At 40.6% G+C, this 27,347-nt stretch overlaps 1 protein-coding gene across 1 annotated transcript in view; it reads right to left on the bottom strand.

Annotated features, from left to right (window-relative positions):
- Positions 1-27,064, bottom strand: part of cntnap2b (contactin associated protein 2b) — a 63,174-nt gene extending 36,110 nt beyond the window's left edge. Inside the window, exons 1-4 of the mRNA XM_075484198.1 lie at positions 26,623-27,064; positions 11,290-11,400; positions 8,033-8,226; positions 6,131-6,278 (exon numbers count right to left, since the gene is read on the bottom strand). Of these exons, the coding sequence (XP_075340313.1) occupies positions 6,131-6,278; positions 8,033-8,226; positions 11,290-11,400; positions 26,623-26,707 (538 nt within the window). The 5' untranslated portion in view covers positions 26,708-27,064. The remainder of the gene's footprint in view (positions 1-6,130; positions 6,279-8,032; positions 8,227-11,289; positions 11,401-26,622) is intronic.
- Positions 27,065-27,347: the final 283 nt, after the last annotated feature.

Here is a 27,347-nt window from a genome sequence, read left to right as displayed (position 1 = left end):
ACCTGTTTAATAACTCATGTACTGATAGTTACTGCAGTTATTTCCAGTTGCAAGCCCTGCATGAAACTGTGGAGAAACTTTGGTCTCAAAATCAAACCCTTATTCCATTGTAACTTATTTATTTTTTGTTTTCTACACAATACCTTGCACAGCTTTCCCCTTCTTATTGTTTTTCACCTGACACATATTCCCAACAGAAATATGAGCAAATGGGACAGCAGCAAATATATGATTTTATTTTACAGAGGACACCATGTTCGAACAAGATATTTGACAGATTGGTCTTCGGTTTGATGTTTCCTGGAAGAATTCTTGAGTATGTTGGGAGGGGGATTATAGTTAGCTCATGGTTACGCTTAGCAAACCAACGAGTGAGGTAGTCTCTTGTAAAGTTGTCCTACATTGATGCAGGCTCACAAATCCCACTCCGATGTAATGCCTGTAATGGATCAGGAGTGGAGTCCCATGCGCCTTCAGGACCTTCTCAATAAAAGATCAAATCAAATGGAATATTTTGGTTCCGTATGGAATTGGAAGCTGTGTGGACAATCACAGCAAACAGATGGAAAAATGCATCAAAACACACATTTCAAGAGAGTGAGTTCAGAATGAATTCCCTTCAGAGTGCTTCATCAACTTATCAGACTTCCCTGATGAACACTCTACCTTTGTTTTTTAAAAGCACCTGGTAAATAAAGATTAAGCAAAATTCAGAAGAAACTCCCAGTGCTAATAAAAGACAACCTGCTTTGTTATGACATCACACAACTCTATCTGCTCTGGCAGATTACATTCCAGTTGCTCTAATACCCCATCATGAAAGTCCCTGAGGGACAGGTCTTAGTTCTGCCAGGAGAGCAAATAGGCACCTTCAGGACCCGTTCCAGTATCCTCATGGTCCTGGGGTTGATGTGGAGCATTCAATTCTCTACCTGCTTCAGTGAGCACACTTTTATCTGCACAAAGTAGGCACTACTGTCAGGATCTTTGATTTTTTTTTTTTTTGGTGCATTTAGCACAATCCAGCCAACACAGAAGTAAGACTGTGGGGAAGAAAAAAAGATCCAAACGGATACAGAAATAGAATCTGCAGTGGTGTCCTCATCTCTTGGAGTTGACAGTCTATATGTCAAGTACTGCTACAGACAGACAGATATACAGAACACTAGTTTATTGATGTAAAAGCTGAAAAGTGAAATTTGTTTTTTCCATCACCATATATTTTAGGAAACACTAGAAGGGAGCTATGATCTACGAGTGTGTCGTGTGACAGAGCCTTTCTCAGGACTCAGGTGGGTTTAAAAGTGTGCAGGTTGTCATCACTTGGCTATTTCATCTGATAGTAGGAAAACTGGTACACTAGTGGCGTTTTAATTTCATTTTCTTTAAGAAACGAGCATTCAGACCTGTGAGACAAAAGGATCGAGTGAATGATAAGAATAAGATGCGGAATGACCGGGAAAAGTTCTCCTGCCATCATGAAACAGTTGTGCAGTCTATAAAGTGGAGATGTGGTAATGAAGGAATGCTGTGGTTTCCATGCACTGCTATCACACAAGTCTGCCGGCTCAAACACAAACATGTGAAAGTTCTGCAGACACATCGCAGCTTTTTAAAGTCTGCTGAGGAGACAAATTACAGTCAACTCAGAACTGTTTAGTCTACAGAAATACCAAACTTCTGTTTCTCTTTGAAGAAAGCTTTGAACATAAAGGAATGTATTTATGTGTCCCATGCTTAAAAAACTTAGCTAATTTCTGTACATGAAAAAGATTTTCATCATTTTCTCTCAGCAATATCAAATTGGTGATGGGCACTGAATGTTTTCCTTGGTGAGTTTTCTTATACTGTGAGAAGCTCCAGAAAATCGGTGGACGGTTGGATTATGCCAGGACAAACCAAACAGTTGGTGTGTCTGAGAAGGTGGTCCGCAGCACCGCAGGGGACCGCACTGTCTCCATTTCCCTTCACTCTGTACACCGCAGACCTCCGGCACAACTCAGTCCTGAAACATTCTGATGACTCTGCAGCTGTTGGCTGTATCAGTGATGGACCAGAGGCTGAGTACAGGGAAGTGCTCAGTCCCTTTGTGGCAGGCATGTTGTGGAAGCAAAGACCTCATCCTGAAGGTAAACTAGAAAACTTATTTACTTTGGATTTTGTATAAACATACAGACAATCAAACAATGGACATGAAGACCTATAGAGCATTGCAGAAGTATCAGGGGGAGAAATTAAGATGTGCACAAAGAGACTGGTCAACACGTCCGGTCATGAAAGGAAGCAATAAAAAAGGGCAACGTGGAAAGTAATCAAATGAAAGTATTCATGATAATCTAATCAAGGATTATCTGAACAGTAGAGACGGAAGTAATCCATTTTTGCGTGTTCTTAAATGAAAAGTAATTCTTTCCATCTTTCCATACAATATCAATCCATTCATCTACACTAGGTACCTCCTTCTTGGTTTAGGATTTTTTACAAGCCACCAATAATATGCAAACCATTTCAACATTTCAAATGTCTTTTTTTAAATTGAACTGTTTTAATACATCACTCCAAAGATGGAAGGAATGAGAGATCCATGGATCATCTTGATCTGTTAGGTGTTTGGTATTTCTGTAGACTAATCCGTTTCCCATAGTTTGTTCAATATTTTTCCATCTGGCCTTGTAGCTAGGAGTACACCAGCCTATTAAAGGCCCAAGTTGAGCTGCCTTGTAATAGTCTTTTAGAATAGGAAGTGCTAGTTCTCCTTTTTCTTTTGACTGCTGGAGTATCTTATATCATCTCCTGGGTTTAACCCAGCCCATATGCATCTAGAAATTAATCTGTCCCATTCTTGAAATTGTTTTTCTGATGTTTCTAAGGGTAATGACTGAAAAAGGTATAAAACCCTTGGCAGGATTCAATACGTGAGCTGAGGCTTAGATATGGTATCAAGCTCCATCTATGGATATCTTCCTTCATTTCCTTATTTAGAGGTTTATAATTGATTTCTGATATTCTTGAAAGATATTTAGGGATATGAACTCCCAGATATTTTATAGATTTTTCATCCCAGTTTAGCTGATATTTCTGACAGAGATCAGAAGGAGGAGGGTAATCAAAACTAAGAATCTGTGTTTTTTGAACATTTAATTTGTAGCCTGAGAAAGAGCCATATTCAGTTAAATATGTCGTTAGTGTTGGGAAGGATCGTGTTGGATTACCGCGAAATGCGACAATTTCTGATCTTCTGCCATTTTTATCCCCTTAGTTGCTTCGTTTAGTCTCATTCCTTGAGCCAGAGGTTCAATAAAAATAGCAAAGAGAAGAGGACTCAGTGGGCATCCTCGTCTCGTTGATCGTTCACGTATAAACGATTCTGAGACTTCTCCGTTAATCTTCAGACGCGCTGATGGGCTTTTGTATAGTGTTTCTATCATTTGTAGTATTGTCTCATCAAACCAAATTTTTCCATTACCTTGAATAGGAAGGTCCATCTTACAGAATCGAAGGCTTTTTCTGCGTTTAAACTCACTATCATAGCCTGGAGATTATTTTGGGTGATGTGTCTTCCTTCCAGGAAATAGTGAAAATCTTTCGTCTGCATCACTAAAATAGGTGTCAGAACATCCCTTAGGGTCCTGTACCATTGTGCTGTGTATCCATCAGGGCCCGAGGACTTATTAGTTTTCAGTCTTGTTATGGCGGCTTTGACTTCTTCTGTTGTTATCGCTGTCTTTAATGTATTATTTTGAGTTTCAGAAAGGACTGGCAGATTCACCGATTTCCAAAAATCATCCATTTTACTGTCGTTATCCACCTGTGGTTGGGTGAATAGTTTTTCAGAAAGATTTTTTAAACATCTTTTAATATCGTCAATGTGGTGATGTGTTTCTTTAGTCGTAGGGTCCTTTACGGAATAAACTGTATTATCTGCTTGTTGTTTTCGCAATTTAAAGGCAAGGATTTGAGCATGTTTACTGCCTCATTCATAGTATTTTTGTTTGGTGTACATTAATTTTTTTAAATTTCTAGTGCATATATTTCATCTATTTAATTTTTTTTTATTTTAATCTCTCTTTTTATATTTGGGTTTGATGAATTTTTATGCTGTTATTTAGTATTTTTAGTTCATTTGGAGTTTTTTCAGTTTTTCCTTCCTGTGTTTCTTAAGCAAGGATGTCATGGCGATTCATTGGCCTCTCATTACGACCTTACATGCGTCCCAGAGCATAGACAGTGACACTTCTCCGTTGTCATTGAATTTGAAATACTCCTTTATTTCGTTTGTTAAGTGTTCAGCCGTGTCTTTATTTAGGATACTGGAATTCAGTTTCGAAAGTGTTTCTTTGAGTCTGGTTCCTATGGTTACTGGCATTTAAACTGGGCAGTGGTCTGATACATCCATACATGCTATGTGACATTTTTTCACTTCTTAAACATCAGGAAGTAGTCGTTTCTTGAGTATGTCGAGTGTGGGGAGGAGAAGTAAGTATAATCCTTAATCGGCGGGTTATTTTCTCTCCGTACATCAACTATGTCGAATTCTGCCATTAAGATGCATGTTTTTTTTAGCAATATTCTTGAACTGGGGAATTATTGTGCCAGAGGAGTCCATGTTTGGGTTCAAGGTTAGATTCAAGTCTCCTCCACAAATCGTTATTCCCTCTGATTCCATTATTATTTTGTCAAATATTTGTTGGTAGAATTCCCACCCGGACCCTGGTGGTGCGTATACATTAAACAGAGTTACCAAAACACCATCAATCTTGCCCTTAATCAAAATAAATGTAACTTCCTTGTTTGTTATTTGTGTGAAATGTTCATAAGCAACATTCCCTGAGATCAGAATGGCCACACCTCTACTGTGTTTTGGTGCGTTTGAGGATGAGAATATATGCTTGAAACCTGTCCTTTTAAGTTTTTTGTGCTCTATTTCTGTGAGATGTGTCTCCTTTAGGAAAGCTATATCTATTTTCTCTCTCTGTAATTTAGTCAAAATTTTGTTCCTCTTAAGCTGGATTTATAGTTGACGCGTCGCTCACGGCGCAGCGGACCCGTGACGTTAAAATGGCGTTTCAGGCCTGGCGCTTGCCTTGAAAAGACGGCGCAGCGCGTTGTCGTGCACCAGTCGATTTTTGTAACTTGGCTGCGCCGAGAACGACGAACCAGATGGACCAATGTGAGACCAGGCTCAGTGAGGAGGTGCGTTTGTACAGACAGCTGTACGAAATTGCAGTGAAACAGCACAGGGAGCACATAAACTCCCAAAACTGGTGGACAGAGATTGGCAGAACTTTGGGGAAAGAGGGAGAGTTCTGTAAGAATGTGTGGAAGAAGCTCAGGGACAGATACGTGAAGGCAAAGAAGAGGGCAGAGACTCCAAGTGGTGATGCCGGGGGCTTCAGACCTCTTTTAACTGAATTAAAAAAATTAAAATGATCCGAAAACTGCAGCAGTATCATTAATTACAGTGTTCCTGCTCTTGACAGCAGCATTGTTTTCTTCTCCACTTTCCTGGTTGTAGAGTAGCGCTAACCTTCACGTAGCAGCGCCACCTCTGTGACCGAGAAAATTGCTGAGAGTTTGTCAAAATAAAATATCTCCAAATTGTAAATATTTAGCCAAAGGGACCTATTTTAATGTCTGGTGTAGCAAATTTCATTTATGTTGGTGAAATGAGTGGGGGGGGCGACATTGAGCGAGTGCTGCGGAGCCATTTCTGTGATCTTGAAAACATGAACAATTCTACCACTTTCCTAACAATCCTGGATGAGTTCCTGCATCCATGTTATGACGCAGCTCATTTCAGCTCAGTGGAAACTACATAGGAAATTTAGAAAAGTTAGGGTCTTCATTTTAAAACAACTAAACAGTGAAAGGTTTGGGCAAAAACAAGCTTGGTGAGTAGCAGCTAGAGTGGGCTGTCCTCCCTTCAACCACACTAGGTATGCTTCATATCTACATCTTGACCGGTGTAGTCGATGCACCACCCCAGAAGAGGGGCAAAACAACTCGTACAGGAAACCTCTGCACTTCACACACTGGAGACTTGTAATATGACATTTTCAGTTTGCATCTATACAACAGATCAGATTAGGCTAATTTATCTGAATTTCCTTTATTGTCCATTTGTACTCACAATATGAGCAGCCGTAGAGCTCCAGGCGTACTCCAATGCGTCTGTCCTTGCTCCAGGCCAGTGGGATGAAGCGGATGTAGCGGGCCAGTATGGGGTGTTGTAGCTCTTGGCGAACCACATCCTCACTGTTCATGTTCCCCTCAAATGTCTGAAACATGTGGAACACAAGTGGTCTTTCAAAAAATTAAATACATCTCTTTTTTATTTCAACAATTATTTCATCTATGTTTCATTTTGGCACATTTATTTCCAAGATATTTTAATTCCCATCTGTGATCTTCAAATGAAGAGCAAAGCCCACCAGACCACAGCACACTGTTTATAAGTAGATCCACAGATACTTCATTGATCCAATGAGGGACATGTTTTGTCACAGCAAATGACATAGTGAGAGCAGAAAAATAACATGTATGATATAACAACTACAAAAGTAGCATTTATGTATGAGCTCTGAATGACTCTTAAAGGGGAAGTTTTTTTTTTTTAAACCTAGACCTTATTTCTGGCATAAAACACATTCATCTACTCACCGATAACAGTTTGGTGAAAGTCTGCGTCCTTCGGAAGATATTTAGATCACTGGAGATCAGCGTATATTCATATAACGCGTCGATGAAGTCATCCCAATAGACGCGTGGTTAGCCCCCAATAACAACAACACAGCAGCTCTGCGCTAACAGTGCAATAGTACGCATTCATTCATTCATTGGTCTTAAAGTATTGGTGAAATAAAGACAGATAATGCCTTATTCAGAGGCTGTGTTGTCTCTGCCCTGTTCTCTCTGTTATATGAATATACGCTGATCTCCAGTGATCTAAATATCTTCCGAAGGACGCCGACTTTCACCAAACTGTTATCGGTGAGTAGATGAACGTATTTTATGCCAGAAATAAGTTCCAGGTTTAAAAAAAAAAACTTCCCCTTTAACTGGCAGAAATACAGAAGGAAGACACTGCCTAGCCATATGATTATTCTGGGTGGCATTAGCTTGCCTTCCAGCACTACCATGAGGAGCCTTGGAGTTACTCTTAAGTTTCTAGGAACACCTTCATTCATCTTATTTTTACTGTAATTCTTTATTATTGGGCTGTCCCACATATTCTCTGAAAAGCCTTCAGTTGATCCAAAATGCTACAGCCAGAGTTGTGAACTAACAGGAGAGATCATATTTCTCCAGTTTTAGCTTCTCTTCATTGGCTCCCTGTTAAATTCAGAATAGAATTTAAGATTCTTCTCCTCACATATAAAGCTCTTAATGACCGAGCTCCATCATATCTTAAAGATCTCATTGTAAGATATTTTCCTAACAGAGCACTTCGTTCCCAAACTGCAGGTTTACTTGAGGTTCCCAGAGTTTCTAAAAGTAGAATGGGAGGCAGAGCCTTCAGTTATCAGGCCCCTCTCTGTGGAACCAGCTGCCAGTTTGGCTTCAGGAAGCAGACACCCTCTCTACCTTTAAGATCAGGCTTAAAACTTTCCTTTTTGATAAAGCTTATAGTTAGGGATGGCTCAGGTGACCAATCCTCCAACTCTTCTGACCTGCTAGTGTGGACATTTCCCCTGATAAATGTGATGCAACTTAAATATTTAACTAAATGATGAGACAGTGTTACTCTATGGAGTGTCTACTGACATGATTTCAACTGTAAAAATCATCGTCTGAACATGAATCAGTTGATTAAATCTACATTTCACATTTTGCCGAAGGAACAGGTTTGATAGTTGCAAAGCTGGCACATGCCGTACCAATAATGTACTGTTCAGTGTGCTGTCCTGACACATCAAAGTAATTTGCCATTAAATGTTTAACAGCCTAGAATCTTTGCATGGAACTGGTTAAGTTGCTCAAACTCCAGCTACATGTGATTTTTGATGCAGATCTCATTTCATAATCTTCTTACCCAAATGTTCCCATCCTGCAAGTATGACCTCCAGTTTTTCTGTGTGTCACTGTAAAGAAGCCGATAATGGCTGATCCAATCAGAGCTACTGTAGCGACCCTGTGTCGCTATGGCAACCACTTGCTTCCTGGAACCCAGGTCTACCTGTAACCACTGGTAACGGTCTGTATCCAAAGGTGCCCATCCTCCAGCACCTACATTTATGGGGGAAAGAGAAGAGGCGACAAAAAAGAAGAAGAGCAAAAACACACAAAGAATCATAGTTTTTCAGCTGAGAGCAGATCAGATCAGGGGTTCCCTAACTTGTGTGGCTTGATGCAAGCCCGGGATGTGGCATGGATTCTGTGACAACCTTACATGATGATCGCAAAACACAATGGCAACAGATTTTAATTTGCTCACATTCAATTCCAAAACATTCTTTCATCTATGAAAATATTTTAAAACCACCATCTTTAATGCAACCCAGGTCATGATGTTGAACAGTGGCAATTCTTTTGAGAGTGATACATCAAAATCTCCGATTGACAGCTTTGAAAAGAAACAACATCCAGATGGATTGCTTTCTCGCATTTAGCAAAGCAAAACTAATCACGACCACCGCCTAAAGAAAAGAGGGGAAAACAGCCACCCGTGCTATGGTTTGATTTGCACAGGTTAAGTCAACAACCCTCTGCACGAAGGATCAAAGTCATACCAGATGACTTTGAAACTGTGCTTCACTGGCATCAGCTGCTCCATAGGAAGCCAATCCCAACATTAAAACAGAGATTGATGCCCTATTATTTGAGTGAACAACAGTGAGGAGTACCAATGGATTTCATCCAGATTTCTCAACAAAAAAGCTCAACTTGAACGCAAGTACCGAACCATCTCCCACCAGACTGTTGAGGAACTGCTTCTTATCCATTTTATCTAAGTTAGCAATCTTTACTCTGAGCTTTGCTATGTCAAGGCCACCATGCAAGTACAGCATCTATCTATCTATCTATCTATCTATCTATTTGGCATTTGTAAAAGAAAACGCATTGTATAAGGGAATGAGACATTGTGCACTGAATAGATTACAAGTGTACCTTTACATTTTGGCTTGCTCCATATGAGCCTTAGGCACATAAAGTTTGAAAACTGCTGCCATGTGATCATCATGAATGATGATCACATGAATGTCAGATAAATGAGATAAAATAGATGATGTCATCGGAGTCCTACAACTTTCCAACAATTTCCTTGAACTTGATGGAAAATGTCACAAAGTCAAAGGAATTCCAAGGACTTAGAAAAAAGACCACACTGCAATGAGTTTCTGACTAAACAAAACTGTGGCGTTTGTTTGTATGTGGCCCTGTGATGGTGTACCCCATGGAAGGATGGATGGATGGATGGATGGATGGATACAGCTGTGGTGTTGATTTGCTGTGGTGAAGCAACTGCTGTTCCTGATGGAATACACAAAAACATGCTAAAATGTGTCCCATGTGTTATCATGGCACTGGTTCAGACTGCATACAATGGCAGCCCAATAAAGGTTCAGTTATTCAGGACCATGAAAAAGTACAGAAAAAGCCAGAAAAGTGAGATATAATGTTGTCAGAAGTTGCTTAAACCCTCCCATTCACTCACATTTATAAACATCAATCCAAATGAATGGAGCTGTATGTACATAGCTATGTGCTGCTTTGAATGGTGCAGCTGTGTGAAATTGACAGCACTAGCTCATTTCTTTTATTTAAAGATGGTCCAGCTCATCATGCTAAAGAAGAAGTTAAATGGAGCAGTTGAGCTTGAGCTTTTCTTAACATTTAGAGAATTTGAGAGAGTTTTATCATGTGAGAATTTAACCAGAACCTCAGTCTGGATATTGGAGGATGTGCATTACATTAATGGTGTGTTTCCACTATGCAGTCCGGTACGGGTCGGGTCGGAACGGTTCGCTTATTTCAGTGTTTCCACTTCCACCAAAGCGTACCGGTCCCATGGTGCCCGTTACCATGGAACCCGTTACCATGTCTGTAACCCTTCTGCTTGGGGTACCGAGCACACAGGACCGGTTCCAGGCTCTGCTCTCCGGTGTTGGTGAGGAGGCTGTGCAGCAGGAGCTCGATGGCGCTGTGCCAAACCAAAAAGTTTTCCAGCTGATTGCAAAAATGTCAGAGAGTGGTTTCAACCGGACCGCGAGCCAGTGTGGCATTAAGCTGAAGAAGCTAGGAGGTGGTTCCAAATTATGGATGTTATTTGCTGTTATTTGCTATTTACGCTTCGGCACGCACTCCGCCCACCCCTGAGGGTCCCCTTTGTACAGTGGGAACGCAAGCTGACCCCAAAGAGACCCGACCCGTACCGTACCGGACTGCATAGTGGGAACGAGGCTTAATCATCTTCATCAAGTGCTGGCCTATTTTATTGTCTTGACCTTACTATATAAAGAGTCCTGAGATGTATCATGTTGCCACCAAATAAACAAAACTGCAAGCAGGCAGTTAGCAAGATATGCTCAACATTTCATTTTGAATTTCCAGGTGAAAAGAATTGCCGTTGCAGCAACTAGTCTTTTTAAGACCAGGCTACACTTTAAATCTTACAGCCACATACAGATAGTATGGGTTCTTCATGCAGTTTCAAAATTCACATTTTATACAGTACTTATGCATGTTTAAACAAAATCTCATTATTCTATGTTTGTAGACTTTGGTTTAAGAGATTAACCTTGGTTGTGTCATGTTTACATGAGGTGTTGTTATGCATTAAAACAAGGTTTGGGAATCAGGCAGTTGCAGGAAAATAATTCTAATAAACTGTTCAGCATGCTCATAGTATTTTATAGAAGAAAATGGATCATTGTGTGGTGTTCTTTCATGTTTTACCCTCCTTCCAATCAGCATCTTTAGTGAAGTGACAGTCAGTATTCATATTTATTAATTTATACAAAATTCAATACAATGCTCTTTATTGTCATTACACAATGTACAACGAAATTGGACGACATAATTAAAAGAAAGGTTTTCATTATCCTCAATGGCTACGTCTAAATCAAAGAATGGCTCTAGAAAGGAGTCGCCACAATTTCTCTTATATGTTTGGACGAGGAGGGTGAGGAAGCAGGTACTAATCTAGTTGATACATAACTAACCAGAAGCCCAATTTCTTGTGAGGGTTACCAGAAAACAATGAAAAATGATCTATCATCATCATCAAATCAATGGGATTTAGGCTATGACCAAATGGCCATTAACATTACTTTCATCACAAAGGCATACCTTGGTTCCTGTTGAGTTTGGCATAGCCAGCTCCATATCCTCTGGCAAATACTGATGAACTGGAGAAGGAGCTGTAAGGAAGAGGGGTGGCCAAGCTGTCCTCACACTTCCCTGTACCAGAGAGACAAAAGACAAACGCAGACAACTGAATTCTCCCTCTAACGACAACAACAGATTGACTAGTCTAACCAATCTTTTGGTCAGTCTGAAAAGCAAATTGGTTAAATGAACTAAGAAACAATACCAAGAAAAGTCAGAACAATCCCTCAACACTCAAAAGAAATGCTTCAAATTTACAGTGGATTTTCAACAGCATCTTACTGTATTTAATAATAATTGGTAATAAAGTTACCATCAAATTTAAATGTCTCATATTTTAGTAAGCAGTTAGTTAGTAGTTAGTTAGTAAGTTATTAGTTAACAAATAACAGTAGATGATCGTAATTTATCAGCATACAACTGTAGTTTGTGACAAATACATCCCACCCACTCTCACTTACAAGAGCAATGAGTGTCAAGGGTTGCTGAATTAATAGATGTGAAGCAATGCTGGGCTAACAAGCAATGCTAGTGCAGACATTTTACACTATTCATTTTTAGATAGATCTGACAGATGGGGAGTAAGCTTTATTGTTGCTATCAGTGAGTAAGTTCTGTCATATTTGCTTTGCTTAGCTCTGTCAGTGAAGTTTTTTTTTTTTTTTTTGCTGGATTCAGAGGCACAGACATCAGCAAATCCAAAGCCCACAGTGCCAGTGTTCTCATTATAGTTTGCAGCGCCACTGTTTTTGTTTTTAAAGAGAGATTAAAGAAAGAGAGGGAGTGAAGAGAGGACAGGGGAGAGCTTGAAAAGATAGACACCAACACATAAATGGAAAGAAACGCACAACGAACGAACGAACAAACAGCAACAACAACACCAGCAGCTCGTATATATGAGGCGGAAAGTCACTGTAGTTAATGATTATTACTGAAGCCAAAAGTCGCATTGTAATAATTGGGGGGGCATGTGAGTGAATGAATGCTTGTCCATATGTGTGTGTAGGCATGGGTCGGTATGAGATTCTGACAGTATGATAACCTGAGGCAAAAATATCACGGTATTATGATTACAGCTCTAAAATGTGTATTTTGAATGTCTGTATTTAAAAACAAGAAAAATATCAAACTTTTCCATTGAACAGTCTTTTATTTTTAAACAATAGAAATAGTAAATATGTATTTAAACTAAATCATTTAAAAAAATGACTGAATTCTTTCTAAATAAAAAAATAAATGCAGTCTGTTTTTTTACTTTAAACCTGCAACTCAAGTCACAAGTTTATGAATTATTTTTAGTGGAAAAAAAACAACACAAAATGCAAATACATGCAGAGACTTAATCTGTGGCTCAAGATCAGAACATAAATAATTGAAAAAAGTAAAAACTAACTTCCACTAACTACACAACAAAGATGAAAGTGGAGAGGAAACAATGCCCCCGTCAAGATCAGGAAGAGCAGCACCGTCCTCAATGATCAGCATTCTCACCCATTACTCACATAACAGCTGATGAGCCTGCAGAAGTTGGCATTTCAATAGGCGTGCATTATGTTCTGTTATAGGAGAATATTGGTATAGGACTTTTAAGTGCATTGTGTGACCTTTTCTTTGTTTTTTATGAAATAGTGTGCTTCAGTGCACACACTTGGGAATTATCGTTGCCTTTCAGGATGCAATGATAATAATAGATTGGTTTTATTTAGCGCTTTTCATAATACTCAAAGCCACTTCCAGTGAACGAAACAACAGCAAATTCCCCAAAGTTCTGCTAATCTCTGTCAGTGAGTTCTGGGAGTTGACGTGGTCCCTATGCTGTTTCAGTGCAGCGTCGTACAGGTGCCTGAACCGCACTTCCTCCCTGAGTCTGGATTCCAATTGGTCCATCCTGTTTTTTTGACTGGTGCACGACTACGCGCAAACAAAAAACAGACAGGGGGACAGTTCGGGGGGCTCGCCTCCTTCAGCCATCATACAGCCTGCTTGTCACTCAATTCAATTCAATTCATTTTTATTTATATAGCGCCAAATACAACAAATGTCATCTCAAGGCACTTAGATAGTAAGTCCAATTCAAGCCAATTGGAATTCAATTAATCAATAATACTCATAATTCATAAAATAATCCAATTCGTTCATATAGAGCCAATTCAAAAACAATTTCCTAGCTAAGGAAACCAACAGATTGCACTGAAAACTTTTTGTTTTCAGTGCGGAAGAGCTTGCAGGGGGGGAGGGGCTGCACGCGGCGTGAGGGACCTCCACTTTCTCTGACGAGACGCCACAAAAAAACCCCAAAAAAACGCTCATACCGCAGGGACAGTATGACAGAAAATTGCAGTGGTTTTGAAACCTTGACTTTTTCACTCTGTGGTTTACCTTGAAACCGGTAACCGGCCCATGCCTATGTGTGTGTGTCAATAATATCCCAAAGGCTCCACATGAATTGTGTATAGTGATGGGGGGAGGGGGCACGCTCCAGAGATCATGAGCAGACAAGAAAGGCCCCCGGGCCCGGGCAACCAGTAACCCCCATGATGCAAGGGAGAGAGAAGCCAGACAGCCCATCACAAGAAAGCCATGCTCCAGCCCAGTGGAAAACAAAGGAAGGCCCCAGGAAGAGCCCCCACAGCTGGGGCTAAGGAGCCAGGAAGCCAGGGGCGACGGGCCAGGGCCCCCATGTACCCGGTTTCAGACTAACATGAAAATAAGTGACGCCTTAAGCTCTGCAAGAACTCTGTTTTAACAGCACACACATTTACACTCATGCAGGTCTTTGTTTTGGAAATACAGATTACAAGGTGACTCCATAATCTTTTCCTCTACTTCATCCAGATAAAAATTGCATTTTCTCTTTAACCAGGCTATAATGTTCAGCTCATAAATAAATTAGTTTCGAGTCATATCCGCATTTACTTTTTTTTTTTTATTATTAATTAAAGCTGCTTATAAACATCCTTAAAGTGTGGTGGTCTAACATTTTGCCACGGGTCGGAAAAATGTTCAATAAAAACATCCATACCATTCTACCCCCAATAAAAATGTGTGTGCGCGTGCATATGAGTGTGTGTGCACGTGTGTGTGTGCATGTGTGCGTTTGCATGTGTGTGTGTGTGTGTGTGCATGTGTGTGCATGTGTGTGTGTGTGTGAGTGTGTGAATATGTGTGTGTGTGTGTGTGTGCATGTGTGTGCATGTGTGTGTGTGTGTGTGAGTGTGTGAATATGTGTGTGTGTGTGCGTGTGCGTGTGCGTGTGTATGAGTGTGTGTGTGTGTGTGTGAGTGTGCGTGTGTGTGTGCATGTGTGTGTGTGCATATGTGTGTGTGAGACAGAGGGAGAAACAGGTGCAGCACATTGTAATGAGCTCCCTCATATACATTACAAAACAACACCCTACTCTTTCTTTGGGCAGTTCAAATCAGCATGAAAAAGATTATCTGCTCATGAGACGACCTTGAAAAGGTTCATCTTTCTAAGGAAAAGATAAGCTTTTTTGGATAGGATCATGTCAAGATAATTTAAAGGGCCTTTTTGCCAAGAATCGATATATGGCCTCTTCCTCATTTAATACCATTTAAGGTGGGAGCTCACATTTCTGGGAGCTGCACTGCGCTTTGTCTCAGAAAAATGATTGTCCAAGGTACTCCCAAGCCCGTGTGGCTGTACACATGATGGTGACACATGATGTCATGTAGCACTGCAGGTGGAGCTAAGCCTTGGACTCATGCACTGAGATCCCCATGTTTCTTAACTAGTTTCACAGTATCATGCTCTGTAGATGTTAAAGATCATAGTCATTTGCAATCTTGCATTGACAAATATTTATTATATATACAGTGGTGAGCCAGATCCATTCTTGTTTAGAAGGACTGGAATAACCAACCATGACATCTTGACCTGCCCGTAATGAATGTGAGGAATGCAGAATCTACTTTAACACAGAAAATGCTTTTCTGCCTTTCTTTGCCTCTCGCAACTTGTTTCTTAGTGTGTTGCTGTATCAGTTTCTAGATTAGTTTATATTTCCTGAATATAATCTTATTAAGATGTGAAAAATTGAAATGCAAGCATTCATTCTTATGCTAAATGAATCACAATCACATGTCCCAAAACTCATGAGCTTTTGCGTACGCCTCCTAGGGAATGTGAAAGATTTCATATTTTGGAGGTCTCGTACATTTTGGTGGAATATTGCAGCAACACCACCACGTATTGTGAGAGCCCCAAAACTGCAGCTCATAGACATTTATCAAGATTTGCAGACGGATACAACATGATATGCCTTACAAAAAAAATCCTCGACATGCCTTTCCCTAAACCCAACAGGAAGTACGCCATTTTGGCGTTTTACACATTTTACATTTGAACAAACTCCTCCTACAGATTTAGTCATACAGGTCTGAAAAGTGTTCTATATTGTCTAAAGTACATGTGTGATTAAAGGTTATTCAAAGCCAGAGTTTTTGGTCAATAGGCGTTTGAAGGCGCCACATTTTGAATTCAACCTGCCCCAAGCTGCGCACGAATCCTCGTACTTAGGTTCTGAACAGATTTTTATATCAATATTTTGTCATCTTCACAGCCCCACCCACTGGCAACAAGAGGTCACGTGTTTCGCTCTTGGACTTATTACTCTGCTAATATATAGATAACAAGTTGATAACACTTTCTTTAGAAAAGTGCGACTTTTTGGTGAACAGTGTGTCCACAAAACTCACAATAAATCAAACACATTTCATCTGAATGTTGCCAAATTTACAGGGTTTAATCGCTCTAACACTCTGAACAGATCTATATGCATGTGTCCCGTCAACGCCAATAGCCACGCCCACTTATAACAGGAAGTGATAGTTTTTAGTTCATGACTTAGAACCTCTCAATGATTTAATCATCGAGTGTGTCATAAAAGCGTTCACGTTTCATGATGGAAAATGTTTGCCAAACGTATCCATGGCAACTTTTGACGGATCACGCTGAAACAGGAAGTCCTTGTATCTAACCCGTACATTATCCAGTCCTCACTAGACTTTGCAAATGGACTTCCATTTTAATAAACTTCTCCAACACATTTTATCATATCCCCTGAAACTTGGTCAGTATAAACATCCCCCTTGTCATTAAAATGATCAATATTTTCACCCCATCTCAAAGGGTGTGGCCATGGCCATGGGTTGATCTTTGAAGACACCTCACAACATATTGGAGCCCCAGGTACTCCATGCTCAACCCACTCTGAAGTACCTCTCCTCTGTTTTAAACCCCTCGACACACAGGATGTTTGTGCCCCCTGGTAGCCCGGTGACATCTAAATGCATAAACCCTGCCTATGCTGTAGCCCCGCCCACTGACAGGAAGTCACACTTTTTAGTTCTTGACCTACAACTTCTCAATGATTTACCTCTCACAATTAAAAGTGTATCAGAAAAGGTTTAAGATATTCGTGATGGTACAAAAAAGAAAAGAAAAAAAAAAGCTCAGTGTAAGCTCAATTGTGGAATGAGCTGCCTTTGCACATTAGACAGGCCTCTTCTGTCTTTGCTTTTAAGACAGGCCTCTTCTTAAAAATGATCTCTTCTCCTTGGCTTTGACACCATCGGAGTTGTTGACTTTCTTAATCTTATTTTATTGTTTATTTATTATGTCTTTTAGCGCTTATTAGGTATTTTATCATGTTTTCTTGTACTTATTAAGTCTTTTATTGCTTATTTATCTTGTCTTTTATTTACTATATCTTTTATCTACTCTTCTGTACAGCACTGTGGTTATTTTAAAGTGCTTTATAAATAAAGCTGGATTGGATTGGATTACCCCCCGTTCAGCCTCATGCCATCTGGGAGAAGGTACCACAGTTTTTGGGCTAGCCCCATCAGACAGAGGAACAGCTACATACAGTATATCAGACTGCTAGGACACTGAACTCTCTCTCTCTCTCACACACACACACACACACACACTATGACAACAGCCTCTTCTCTTGTCTCCAACAACAATTAGCCTAATTCACCAGATTGTTCAGCTATTAGACTTTAAGAAGAATAAAGAAAAGAGAGACGTTGCTACTGACAGACTGAGCTTTTCAAAGCTCAAGTAATGCCTGGAATAAGACCCTTATCCAGATGAGTTTAAAGGAGACCTCTCAGATGCAGTGCAGGAAGAAAAACAAAGAAAAAGGAGAAAGAAGTTTCAATGGTTTCTTCCCAAAATTGTCATGGGAAAAGTCCGAACACTGACAGAAGGAAATGGAAGAGCTTGCAGCCAGGATGAGGACGGAGCGAGAATATAGGAAAAGCTACATCCCCCAGACATGGCTATGGGAATAACTGCTGCTCCTCTGCCTGGCTTTTAAACGCTATGGGCAGACAGACAGCCTGATTACTTACACAACTGAGTCAAGCTATGAGCTACATTCACAGTTTATGCACAGGAATGGAATTGAGTTACTAACTAAATCAAGTCAGATGAAACTACGCTGTGGACTGTGTGAGAAAACTTTCTCTGTGTCATCTTACATGAACATATCGCTGAATTCACCCGTCTTAAACTTCTATGAATAAAGATTTAAAACAACGAGTCTTAATGAGATGATTTTTTATCATAATTTCTGACGTCTGACAATAGAAACAAAGAAAGACAAAAATCTGGTATCACTGTGCATTAACCAGGAAATAACAAAGACTCTGTTATATCTGTATTAGATTTGATTCTGCAGAGCATCTCAATTTTGGCTGTTTGCTGGGATAATGTGGCACAAGTTCTTATCCAGCAAGGCTTCCTTAAAAAAAAAAAAAAAAAAAAGTCAAACAGATTTAACTTTCACTTGATGAAAACATCAGTATCCTGATACGTGAAATCTTAATTCACTGTGGAAACTGAACAACGCTCAGGAAGAAGAGAAATGTTTGTTCTTCTGTAGCTGGCACAGAAAACTCCCCATTACAATGATGTGTGCAGACATGTTCTATCACAGCAGTGTCTACCTTCTGCGACTGCTGTGACAGATACAGATATGGCCAAATATGTTCCTGTCTTCTTCCAGAGTATGCTGTGTCACTGTTGGTGAGCTTGGATTCAACACATCCGGAGTCTCTACTAACTGGAGAGGTTTTCATCCAGTGTTAAACATGACTAGTACTAGTGCAACTTTTTTATTACTGTGATGGAAACTTCCATATGATATAGTGGCTTGCAAAAGTATTCACCCCCTTAGCATTTTTTCCCCCATTTAACTTAATTACTTTTAAAAATGCCCCTTAAAAGCCTATTTAAAGTACAGTCATTGGAGCAAGTGAGTGAGGAAAGTGAGTGGCAGTACAATAATTCAAAGAAATCTCAGCCAGGAAAGATTCTAAAGAAAAAAGCTCCTTGCAAAGCTAGATCTCCTAATTATTAATCATTTATACATCATAAATACAGGAGAACAACCAGCCTTAGCACCAGAAAATTATTATTGGGGGGGCAATGGGGGGGCCTGATTGTTTATAGGAGGTGCTAGTCAATTCTGACCCAATAAACACCAACAAATAATACTATAATAGATATAGATATACTGTTCCCAGATTAATACACTACATATTGTGAAAAGCACGTTACTAAATGTTTATCATAGAACAACACAAGCTTTATTAACAACTTGTATTTAATGAACAAACAAATGCCAAACAACAAGCACAAACAAACAAACAATAAAACTCACAGAGAACGTCTGTGGATTTACAAAATAGTGTAACTGTGAGAACTGTACTCTCCATACCTGTTAAAATAGTATAACTGTGAGAACTGTACTCTCCACACCTGTTAAAATAGCATAACTGTGAGAACTGTACTCTCCACACCTGTTAAAATAGTATAACTGAGAACTGTACTCTCCATACCTGTTAAAATAGTGTAACTGTGAGAACTGTACTCTCCACACCTGTTAAAATAGTATAACTGTGAGAACTGTACTCTCCACACCTGTTAAAATAGTATAACTGAGAACTGTACTCTCCATACCTGTTAAAATAGTGTAACTGTGAGAACTGTACTCTCCACACCTGTTAAAATAGTATAACTGTGAGAACTGTACTCTCCACACCTGTTAAAATAGTATAACTGTGAGAACTGTACTCTCCACACCTGTTAAAATAGTATAACTGTGAGAACTGTACTCTCCATACCTGTTAAAATAGCATAACTGTGAGAACTGTACTCTCCATACCTGTTAAAATAGTATAACTGTGAGAACTGTACTCTCCACACCTGTTAAAATAGTATAACTGTGAGAACTGTACTCTCCACACCTGTTAAAATAGTATAACTGAGAACTGTACTCTCCACACCTGTTAAAATAGTATAACTATGAGAACTGTACTCTCCACACCTGTTAAAATAGTATAACTGTGAGAACTGTACTCTCCACACCTGTTAAAATAGTATAACTGAGAACTGTACTCTCCACACCTGTCTTCCTCTCTTCTCCTCTGGGCTCCGCTGAAACTAACACACACACAGGTGCAATTGACATAATATTAGGCAAACAATAAGCAACATAATTCAAACCTGTCAAAAAAGAATTGTGTACTCACTAGTCACAAGAGAACGATGCGCCTGTTGCTGTGCTTAGCTGCAAAGCGGTTAATGACTGCATCCACATCCAGTTCTTTGGCCCTATTTCAGCTGATTGCCAGCACACCCAGATTGCTGGTTGGTGCATCTCCACTTCTGTTCCTCAGGTAGGTTTTTAAATGCCGTAAGCAAGAAAAGCTCCTCTCACATGCAGCTGATGTGACAGGCAGTGTCATGGAGATGTACACAAGTTTGAACAGGTCAACAAATGCTTCCTTGTATGGCCTCAATAGCACCAGCACATCACGGGTGGTGCTGACGATGTCCCCACTTTGTTTTTTCCTCTCAATAAGTCTTTTTGCTTGGTGAAGTTCTGCTGAGAGGTTTTCCTCCAATACTCCATAGTGTTCAGCCATGGGCAAAAGGGTATCTTTGTCCATGAATGTCTTGTGTTTGGGGTTAACAGCTGCTGCTCCTTTCAGAATGTGGCAGCTTTCAGAAGGAAAACGCCTGTCCAATTCACTGATTAATCGGTCGATTACTGGGAAAAAGCAGTGATTCCGATAGTCGTCTGAAGTTTCCAGTGGCTCTTTTGATGTTTGGCTGTTCACCACAAAATCCTGCAGGTGGCGGGGCTGTATTTTTCTCCTCACATGTGGGCGCTGCATGTCAATGCTGCATGTCACACATATCACTGGCACACTCCCAGATTTCAGTCCATGTTTCAGCAATGCATTCGTCTTTGAGAGCATCAACAACTGCAAAGACCAGATCATTGGCCGATGCTAGTTCCAAATCTGTGGCCAGTAGATGATCAGATAAGTTTATTGGGAGACTGAATATGCTCTCCAGCATACAGATGTGCAGAACAAACTGCATCAATCAGTCCAACCAGTGATCTTGCTTCAGTAAAGCAGGCTGTGTTACGACATAATGGTTATTATGTTTATTATTAAGCTATTGTGTCAATTCTATATGATGGAATATGCAGAAAGAATAGAATTAAGCTGAAAGCTCTATTGTTTTATAGCGTACTCAGGTTGTGCATCATGTTTTTGAAAAGTAACTAAGTAAAGTAACTAATTACTTTTAAAAAAGTAATTCATAAAGTAATCAGTAACTAATTACTATTTCCAAGTAACTTAACCAGCAATGGTCAATCAGTCCTAGACCCAAGATTAGTTTGAGCTTAGCAGTGTTCCTTGGTCTTATCTGACCATTTTCTGATAACCTTTGAGTTTACATTACTTAACTATACAGTTTCTGAGAAGAAATTTACATATAGAAGGTGTCTATCAGAGGATGCTGTAACCAGATTTAAAGAGTTAATTCCATCATCCTTTTCTTCACTGCCATGTGCAGATATGACAGAGGACGACTACCTAAACTTTACTCCAGCAGCACTTGACTCTCTTGTTGACAGCACTATAGTTTCAATGCGTACAGCACGGGACAATGTTGCCCCTCTGAAAAGGAAGGTAATCAGTCAGAAGAGGTTGGCTCCTTGGTATAATTCACAGCTGCGTGCTTTAAAGCAGACTGCAAGAAAGCTGGAGAGACAGTGGCGTTCCTCTAATTTAGAAGAGTCTCAATTAGTCTGGAAAGATAGTTTAATAACGTATAAGAAAGCCCTTCATAAAGCTAGAACTGCTTATTATTCATCATTGATAGAAGAGAATAAGAATAATCCCAGGTTTCTTTTCAGCACTGTAGCCAGGCTGACTAAGAGTCCGAGCTCTGCTGAGCCAGTTATTCCTTTAACTCTCAGCAGTGATGATTTCATGAGCTTCTTTATTAATAAAATTGTTTCTATCAGAGAGAAGATTGATGGAGTCCTTCCCACTATTATCAGTGATGTATCATCAAGTACAGCAGCTTTAGAAGTATCTTTAGAACCTGATTTGTATTTAGACGGCTTCTGCCCAGTTGATCTCTCTGAGCTAACAACAGCAATAGTCTCTTCTAAACCATCAACTTGTGTTTTAGACCCAATCCCAATCAGACTGTTCAAGGAGGTTTTCCCATTAATTGACACTTCCATATTGGATTTGATCAATCTGTCTTTGTTGACAGGATATGTACCTCAGACTTTTAAGGTTGCTGTAATTAAACCTTTACTTAAAAAACCTACTCTTGATTCAGAAGTGTTGGCTCATTATAGACCTATATCCAATCTCCCTTTTATGTCTAAAGTTCTTGAAAAAATAGTTGCAGCTCAGCTTTGTGATCACTTACACAGAAATAATCTGTTTGAAGAGTTTCAGTCAGGATTCAGAGTGCATCATAGCACAGAAACTGCACTGCTGAAAGTTACCAATGATCTCCTCTTAGCCTCTGATAGCGGACTTGTGTCTGTGCTTGTCCTGTTGGATCTCAGTGCTGCATTTGATACGGTCGATCACAGTATCTTATTACACAGACTTGAACATGTTATTGGGATTAAAGTAGTGCTGGGCGGTATGACCAAAAATACATATCACGGTATTTTTTCACGGTATCACGGTATATCACGGTATTTTTTTTCATGCATAATTAGGTGTTCATAGCATTTTCTACAGATTGAGAACAGAATTACTGCAGTAGATTAACACTTTTCTTTTGCTTTCCCCGTGTTACCTGCTGATGTGGCGGGTGCTGACCTTAACTTCATGCATTCTTGATATTCTAAGACATGCTTACGGCTAAGGTGATGGAGCAAACTGCTCGTGTTGCCACCTCCAGCGACAACTGTAGCCCGACAACACTTGCATAAAATGGTTTTTTGGTCGACGGCGGATTTTTTGGAACCAAAAAACTTCCAAACTACAGACACGGCTCCTTTTTTTGGCACAAGTTCTTCTGTGTCAGCATGTTCTACTAGTTCTGCAGCTTCGATTTCGGAACTTTCCATGTCTATCCTATCCACCTTCACCTTCGCGCAACGCAAGTGCTTATTACCACCTCGCACCCATAGACAGTAAACATGCGTGTTTAGAAGCACAACACTGAAAAGGGTCCCGTCTCAAACAATGTCGCGCAACGCAGCGTTCCCCCCGTTGTGTAATCAAATACACCGGTATGGCGGTATATTAAAAATTCATATCATAACGAAATTATAAACCGGTATTCGGTGTGAACCGGTATACCGCCCAGCACTAGATTAAAGGAACTGCATTAGGCTGGTTTCAGTCATATTTATCTGATAGATTTCAGTTTGTTCTTGTAAATGAAGAATCTTCCTCACACACCAGAGTAAGTCATGGAGTTCCTCAGGGTTCTGTGCTTGGACCGATTCTTTTCACTTTTAACATGCTTCCATTAGGTAACATTATTAGACAGCATGGCATAAATTTCCATTGCTATGCTGATGATACTCAGCTGTACTTATCTATAAAACCAGATGAACCCAATAGGTTGGTCAGACTACAAGCATGTCTTAAAGACATAAAGACCTGGATGACTCAGAACTGTCTGCTTCTAAATTCAGACAAACTGAAGTCGTTATCTTTGGACCTGAGCGCTTCAGGGAGAAACTGTCTAGCTATATAGTTACTCTAGATGGTATTTCCTTGGCTTCTAGTTCTACAGTGAGGAACCTTGGAGTTATTTTTGACTAGAATTTATCATTTGACTCGCATATAAAACAGGTTTCTAGGACTGCTTTCTTTCACCTTCGTAATATTGTTAAAATCAGGAACATCTTGTCTCAGAGTGATGCAGAAAAACTGCTCCATGCATTTGTTACTTCAGGTTTGGACTACTGTAATTTTTTATTATTGGGCTGTCCCACATATTCTCTGAAAAGTCTCCAGCTGATCCAAAATGCTGCAGACAGAGTTCTGATGAGATCTAACAGGAGGGTTAATATACCGCCGAACAAAAAAAAAGTCACCACCTGGATTTAACAAAGCAAATAGGTAAGAGCCTTCCATTGGATACTGCATGGATGATTATGTTTCAGCTGGAAACCCTAACTGATGCAGTGAGTATCTTCTCATTCTTAAATAACCATGTCAGAAGACACATTCTGTGGTCGCAGAAAAGATGTTAGTCTGTTTCAGATGGGTCAAATTATTGGCATGCAGCAAGCAAAGAAAACATCAAGGAGATTGCTGAAACTCCTAAAAGTGGGTTAAGAACTGTCCAACGCATTATTAAAAACTGGAAGGATAGTGGGGAGCCTTCATCTAAGAGGAAGAAATGTGGTCGGAAAAAAAATTCTTGAATGATCGTGATCGGCGATCACTTAAACATTTGGTAAAATCAAATCATAAAAAAAGTAACAGCATAACTCATGGCTTTGTTTAATCGTGAAAGTAAGAGCATTTCCACACACACAATGTAAAGAGAACTCAAGGATTGGGACAAAACAGCTGAGAAAACCACTTATCAGTGAGGCTAAATGGAAAAAAAGGCTTCAAGTTGCTAAGGAGCATAAAGATTGGACTCTGGGGCAATGGAAGAAGGTCATGTGGTCTGATGAGTCCAGATTTACCCTGTTCCAGAGTGATGGGCGCATCAGGGTAAGAAGAGAGACAGATGAAGTGATGCACCAATCATGCCCAGTGCCTACTGTACAGGCCTGTGGGGCAGTGCAATGATCTGGGGTTGCTGCAGGTGGTCAGGTCTAAGTCCAGCAACATTACGAGCCCAAAGAACGAGGTCAGCTGACTTCCTGAATAAACTGAATAACCAGGTTATTCCATCAATTGATTTTATCTTCCCAGATGGCAGCGGGCTCAAATTGTGAAAGAGTGGTTCAGGGAGCATGAGACATCATTTTCCCACATGGACTGGCCCCCACAGAATCCAGACCTGACCCCCATTGAGAATTTTTGGGATGTGCTGGAGAAGACAGCGGTCCGACTCTCCCATCATCACTACAGGATCTTGAACTCTGGACGGAAATAAATGTTGTGACATTGCAGAAGCTTATCGAAACAATGCCACAGCTGCAGTAATCAGAACTAAAGGAGGTCCAACGAAATATTAGAGTGTGTGGCTATTTTTGGGGATGGGCAGTGTATTTCTCAGACAAACTGTTTTAGCTTCTCTTCATTGGCTCCCTGTTAAATTCAGAATAGAATTTAAGATTCTTCTCCTCACATATAAAGCTCTTAATGACCGAGCTCCATCATATCTTAAAGATCTCATTGTAAGATATTTTCCTAACAGAGCACTTTGCTCCCAAACTGCAGGTTTACTTTAGGTTCCCAGAGTTTCTAAAAGTAGAATGGGAGGCAGAGCCTTCAGTTATCAGGCCCCTCTCTGTGGAACCAGCTGCCAGTTTGGGAGGCAGAGCCTTCGGTTATCAGGCCCCTCTCTGTGGAACCAGCTGCCAGTTTGGCTTCAGGAAGCAGACACCCTCTCTACCTTTAAAACTTTCCTTTTTGATAAAGCTTATAGTTAGGGATGGCTCAGGTGATCCTGAAACATCCCATAGTTAAGCTGCTATACGCCCAGCCTGCTGCGGGACCTCCCATGATGCACCTCTCCTCCCTCTGCTCTCATTCCTCTCCATGTACATGTGACATCATTGCTGTCATTAACTTGTGTTTCTCTCTCTCAGCAGGTATCCCTGGCCTGGTGTTACAGTGTTTGTCGTCCCCTCCTTCCTGTCCCCTCAGACCCCAGCTGGTCGAGGCAGATGGTTGCCCTTCCTAGTTCTGATGGAGGTTTCCTCCTGTTAAAAGGGTTTTTTCTTTCAAGCATCAACTTGTGCATGCTCAAGACGGGGAATCGAATCAAGAAGAAGTTTCGATGCAGTCTGTTGATTTCCTAAGCAAGGCAAATGTTTCTATTTTTCACTTGCCTGGTATGAAATTTACGGAGCCCCTAAAGGGACATGGAGGGATTTATTTTTTTGCGAGATCTCGCAAAAGTTTTTTTCCCACGTCAGTGAACCGGAAGTAAAACAGACACAGCGATGGAGGAGCCTACCCATCATCCGTGGGAGAAGTTTATTGATTTCTAATATAGTATTGGCCTAACATATAAAGACATCAGATCCGTTCTTGCACGTAGACATGGCTTTGACATAAGTGAGAGTCATCTGAAATCGCTGTGTCTGTTTTACTTCTGGTTCACTGACATGGGAAAAAAACTTTTGCGAGAACTCGCAAAAAAAAAAATCCCTCCATGTCCCTTTAGGGGCTCCGTAGAAATTGGATTCATTTGGAATTGAAGGTATTTGACTGGATTATTACAGTATTACAGTGAACTGGACTGCTTGAATTGGACTGAAGTGCTTGAGATGACCTTTGTTGTGATTAGGCACTTTATGAATAAAGCTGAACTGAATTGAATTCAACTGTTCAGTGTTCTCCTCATTTAAAGTTTATAATAAAGCTGAAGCATTAAAACCCAATGGGGTAAAAGTGGAAGGCATCTATCCCTTATGTAGGAGGGGTCAGAGTGAGAGGTTATGCAGATTTCAGGTTTTTAACCCACAGCCATAGTTACACACATTTGGAGAGTGACCACCTATGTGTTCCATAAGTCCCTGTAAGGTGAGAATTCTGTTCCTGCTTTAAAAACACCCCTCTGGTTTCCTCCTCAGAAGCCTATTATGGATGCACTGATAACATAGTCTGTCTTCATTTTCTATATAAACCAGCACATGTGTCGTCATAACACGCCGCCGCTGACTGCTGCTTCGGCCTTGTTCTTATCTGTGGCTCCATCACTGGCCCCGGCGAGAAAAAGCTCCAAATTAGCCAGATTGCTCGTGTGTGTGTGTGTGTGTGTGTGTGTTCCTGTTAGCTTACTTACGGGATAATGAAGATGCGGCACTGGAGGTGTTGATGATGATGCTGCTCATGACTTGCAGCCATAGCATCGCGATCAGAGAAGACATCTTCAGTCAGAATACACACAAAAGGGCCAGGTGAATAAAGCGCGTGCGGCAGGATGTCAGCCCCCAGCAGAACACTGTGCTGTTCCAGGAACACACAGCCGAAACGCAGCTTTCTTTATCAGATGCAAGGAGCAATGGCTGTCCGCCCCGCTGCGCCCCGTGCTTATTGTCTCCTCCTGTCCGAAGCTGCAGCCCAACGACAGGCTGAGACTCCCACCCTGCGGCACCAGTCTGTGGTCAGGACGCCTGCCTGCGGCTCCGGTGGCTGTTTAATACCACAGATTAACGGAGAGACATATATCCAACCAGCCGACAAATCGATCCACCCCTAGCCTCTCACGTTTTTGGTATGGCCCGTTATGTACAACAATACCGGGCATCTGACAGGAGGAGGAGGAGGAGGAGGAGGAGGGGAGGAGGGGAGGAGGAGGAGGAGGAGGAGGAGGAGGAGGACTGAAAATAAAGAACCCAGGATGTTCATATCATATTATATCCTGGAAACCACATACAATCACTGACCAAGTTGGTAACCTCGGAGTGTTGATAGACTCAGATCTGACTTTCAGCAGCCACATCAAAGCTGTCACCAAGGCAGCTTTTTACCATCTCAGAAACATCAACAGAATTAAAGGTTTCCTCT

Source organism: Odontesthes bonariensis, chromosome 14 (assembly GCF_027942865.1).
Source record: "Odontesthes bonariensis isolate fOdoBon6 chromosome 14, fOdoBon6.hap1, whole genome shotgun sequence".
NCBI classification, from domain to species: Eukaryota; Metazoa; Chordata; class Actinopteri; order Atheriniformes; family Atherinopsidae; genus Odontesthes; species Odontesthes bonariensis.
Note: the sequence above shows the minus strand (reverse complement) of the source record. Positions and strands in the feature narration are given on the sequence as shown.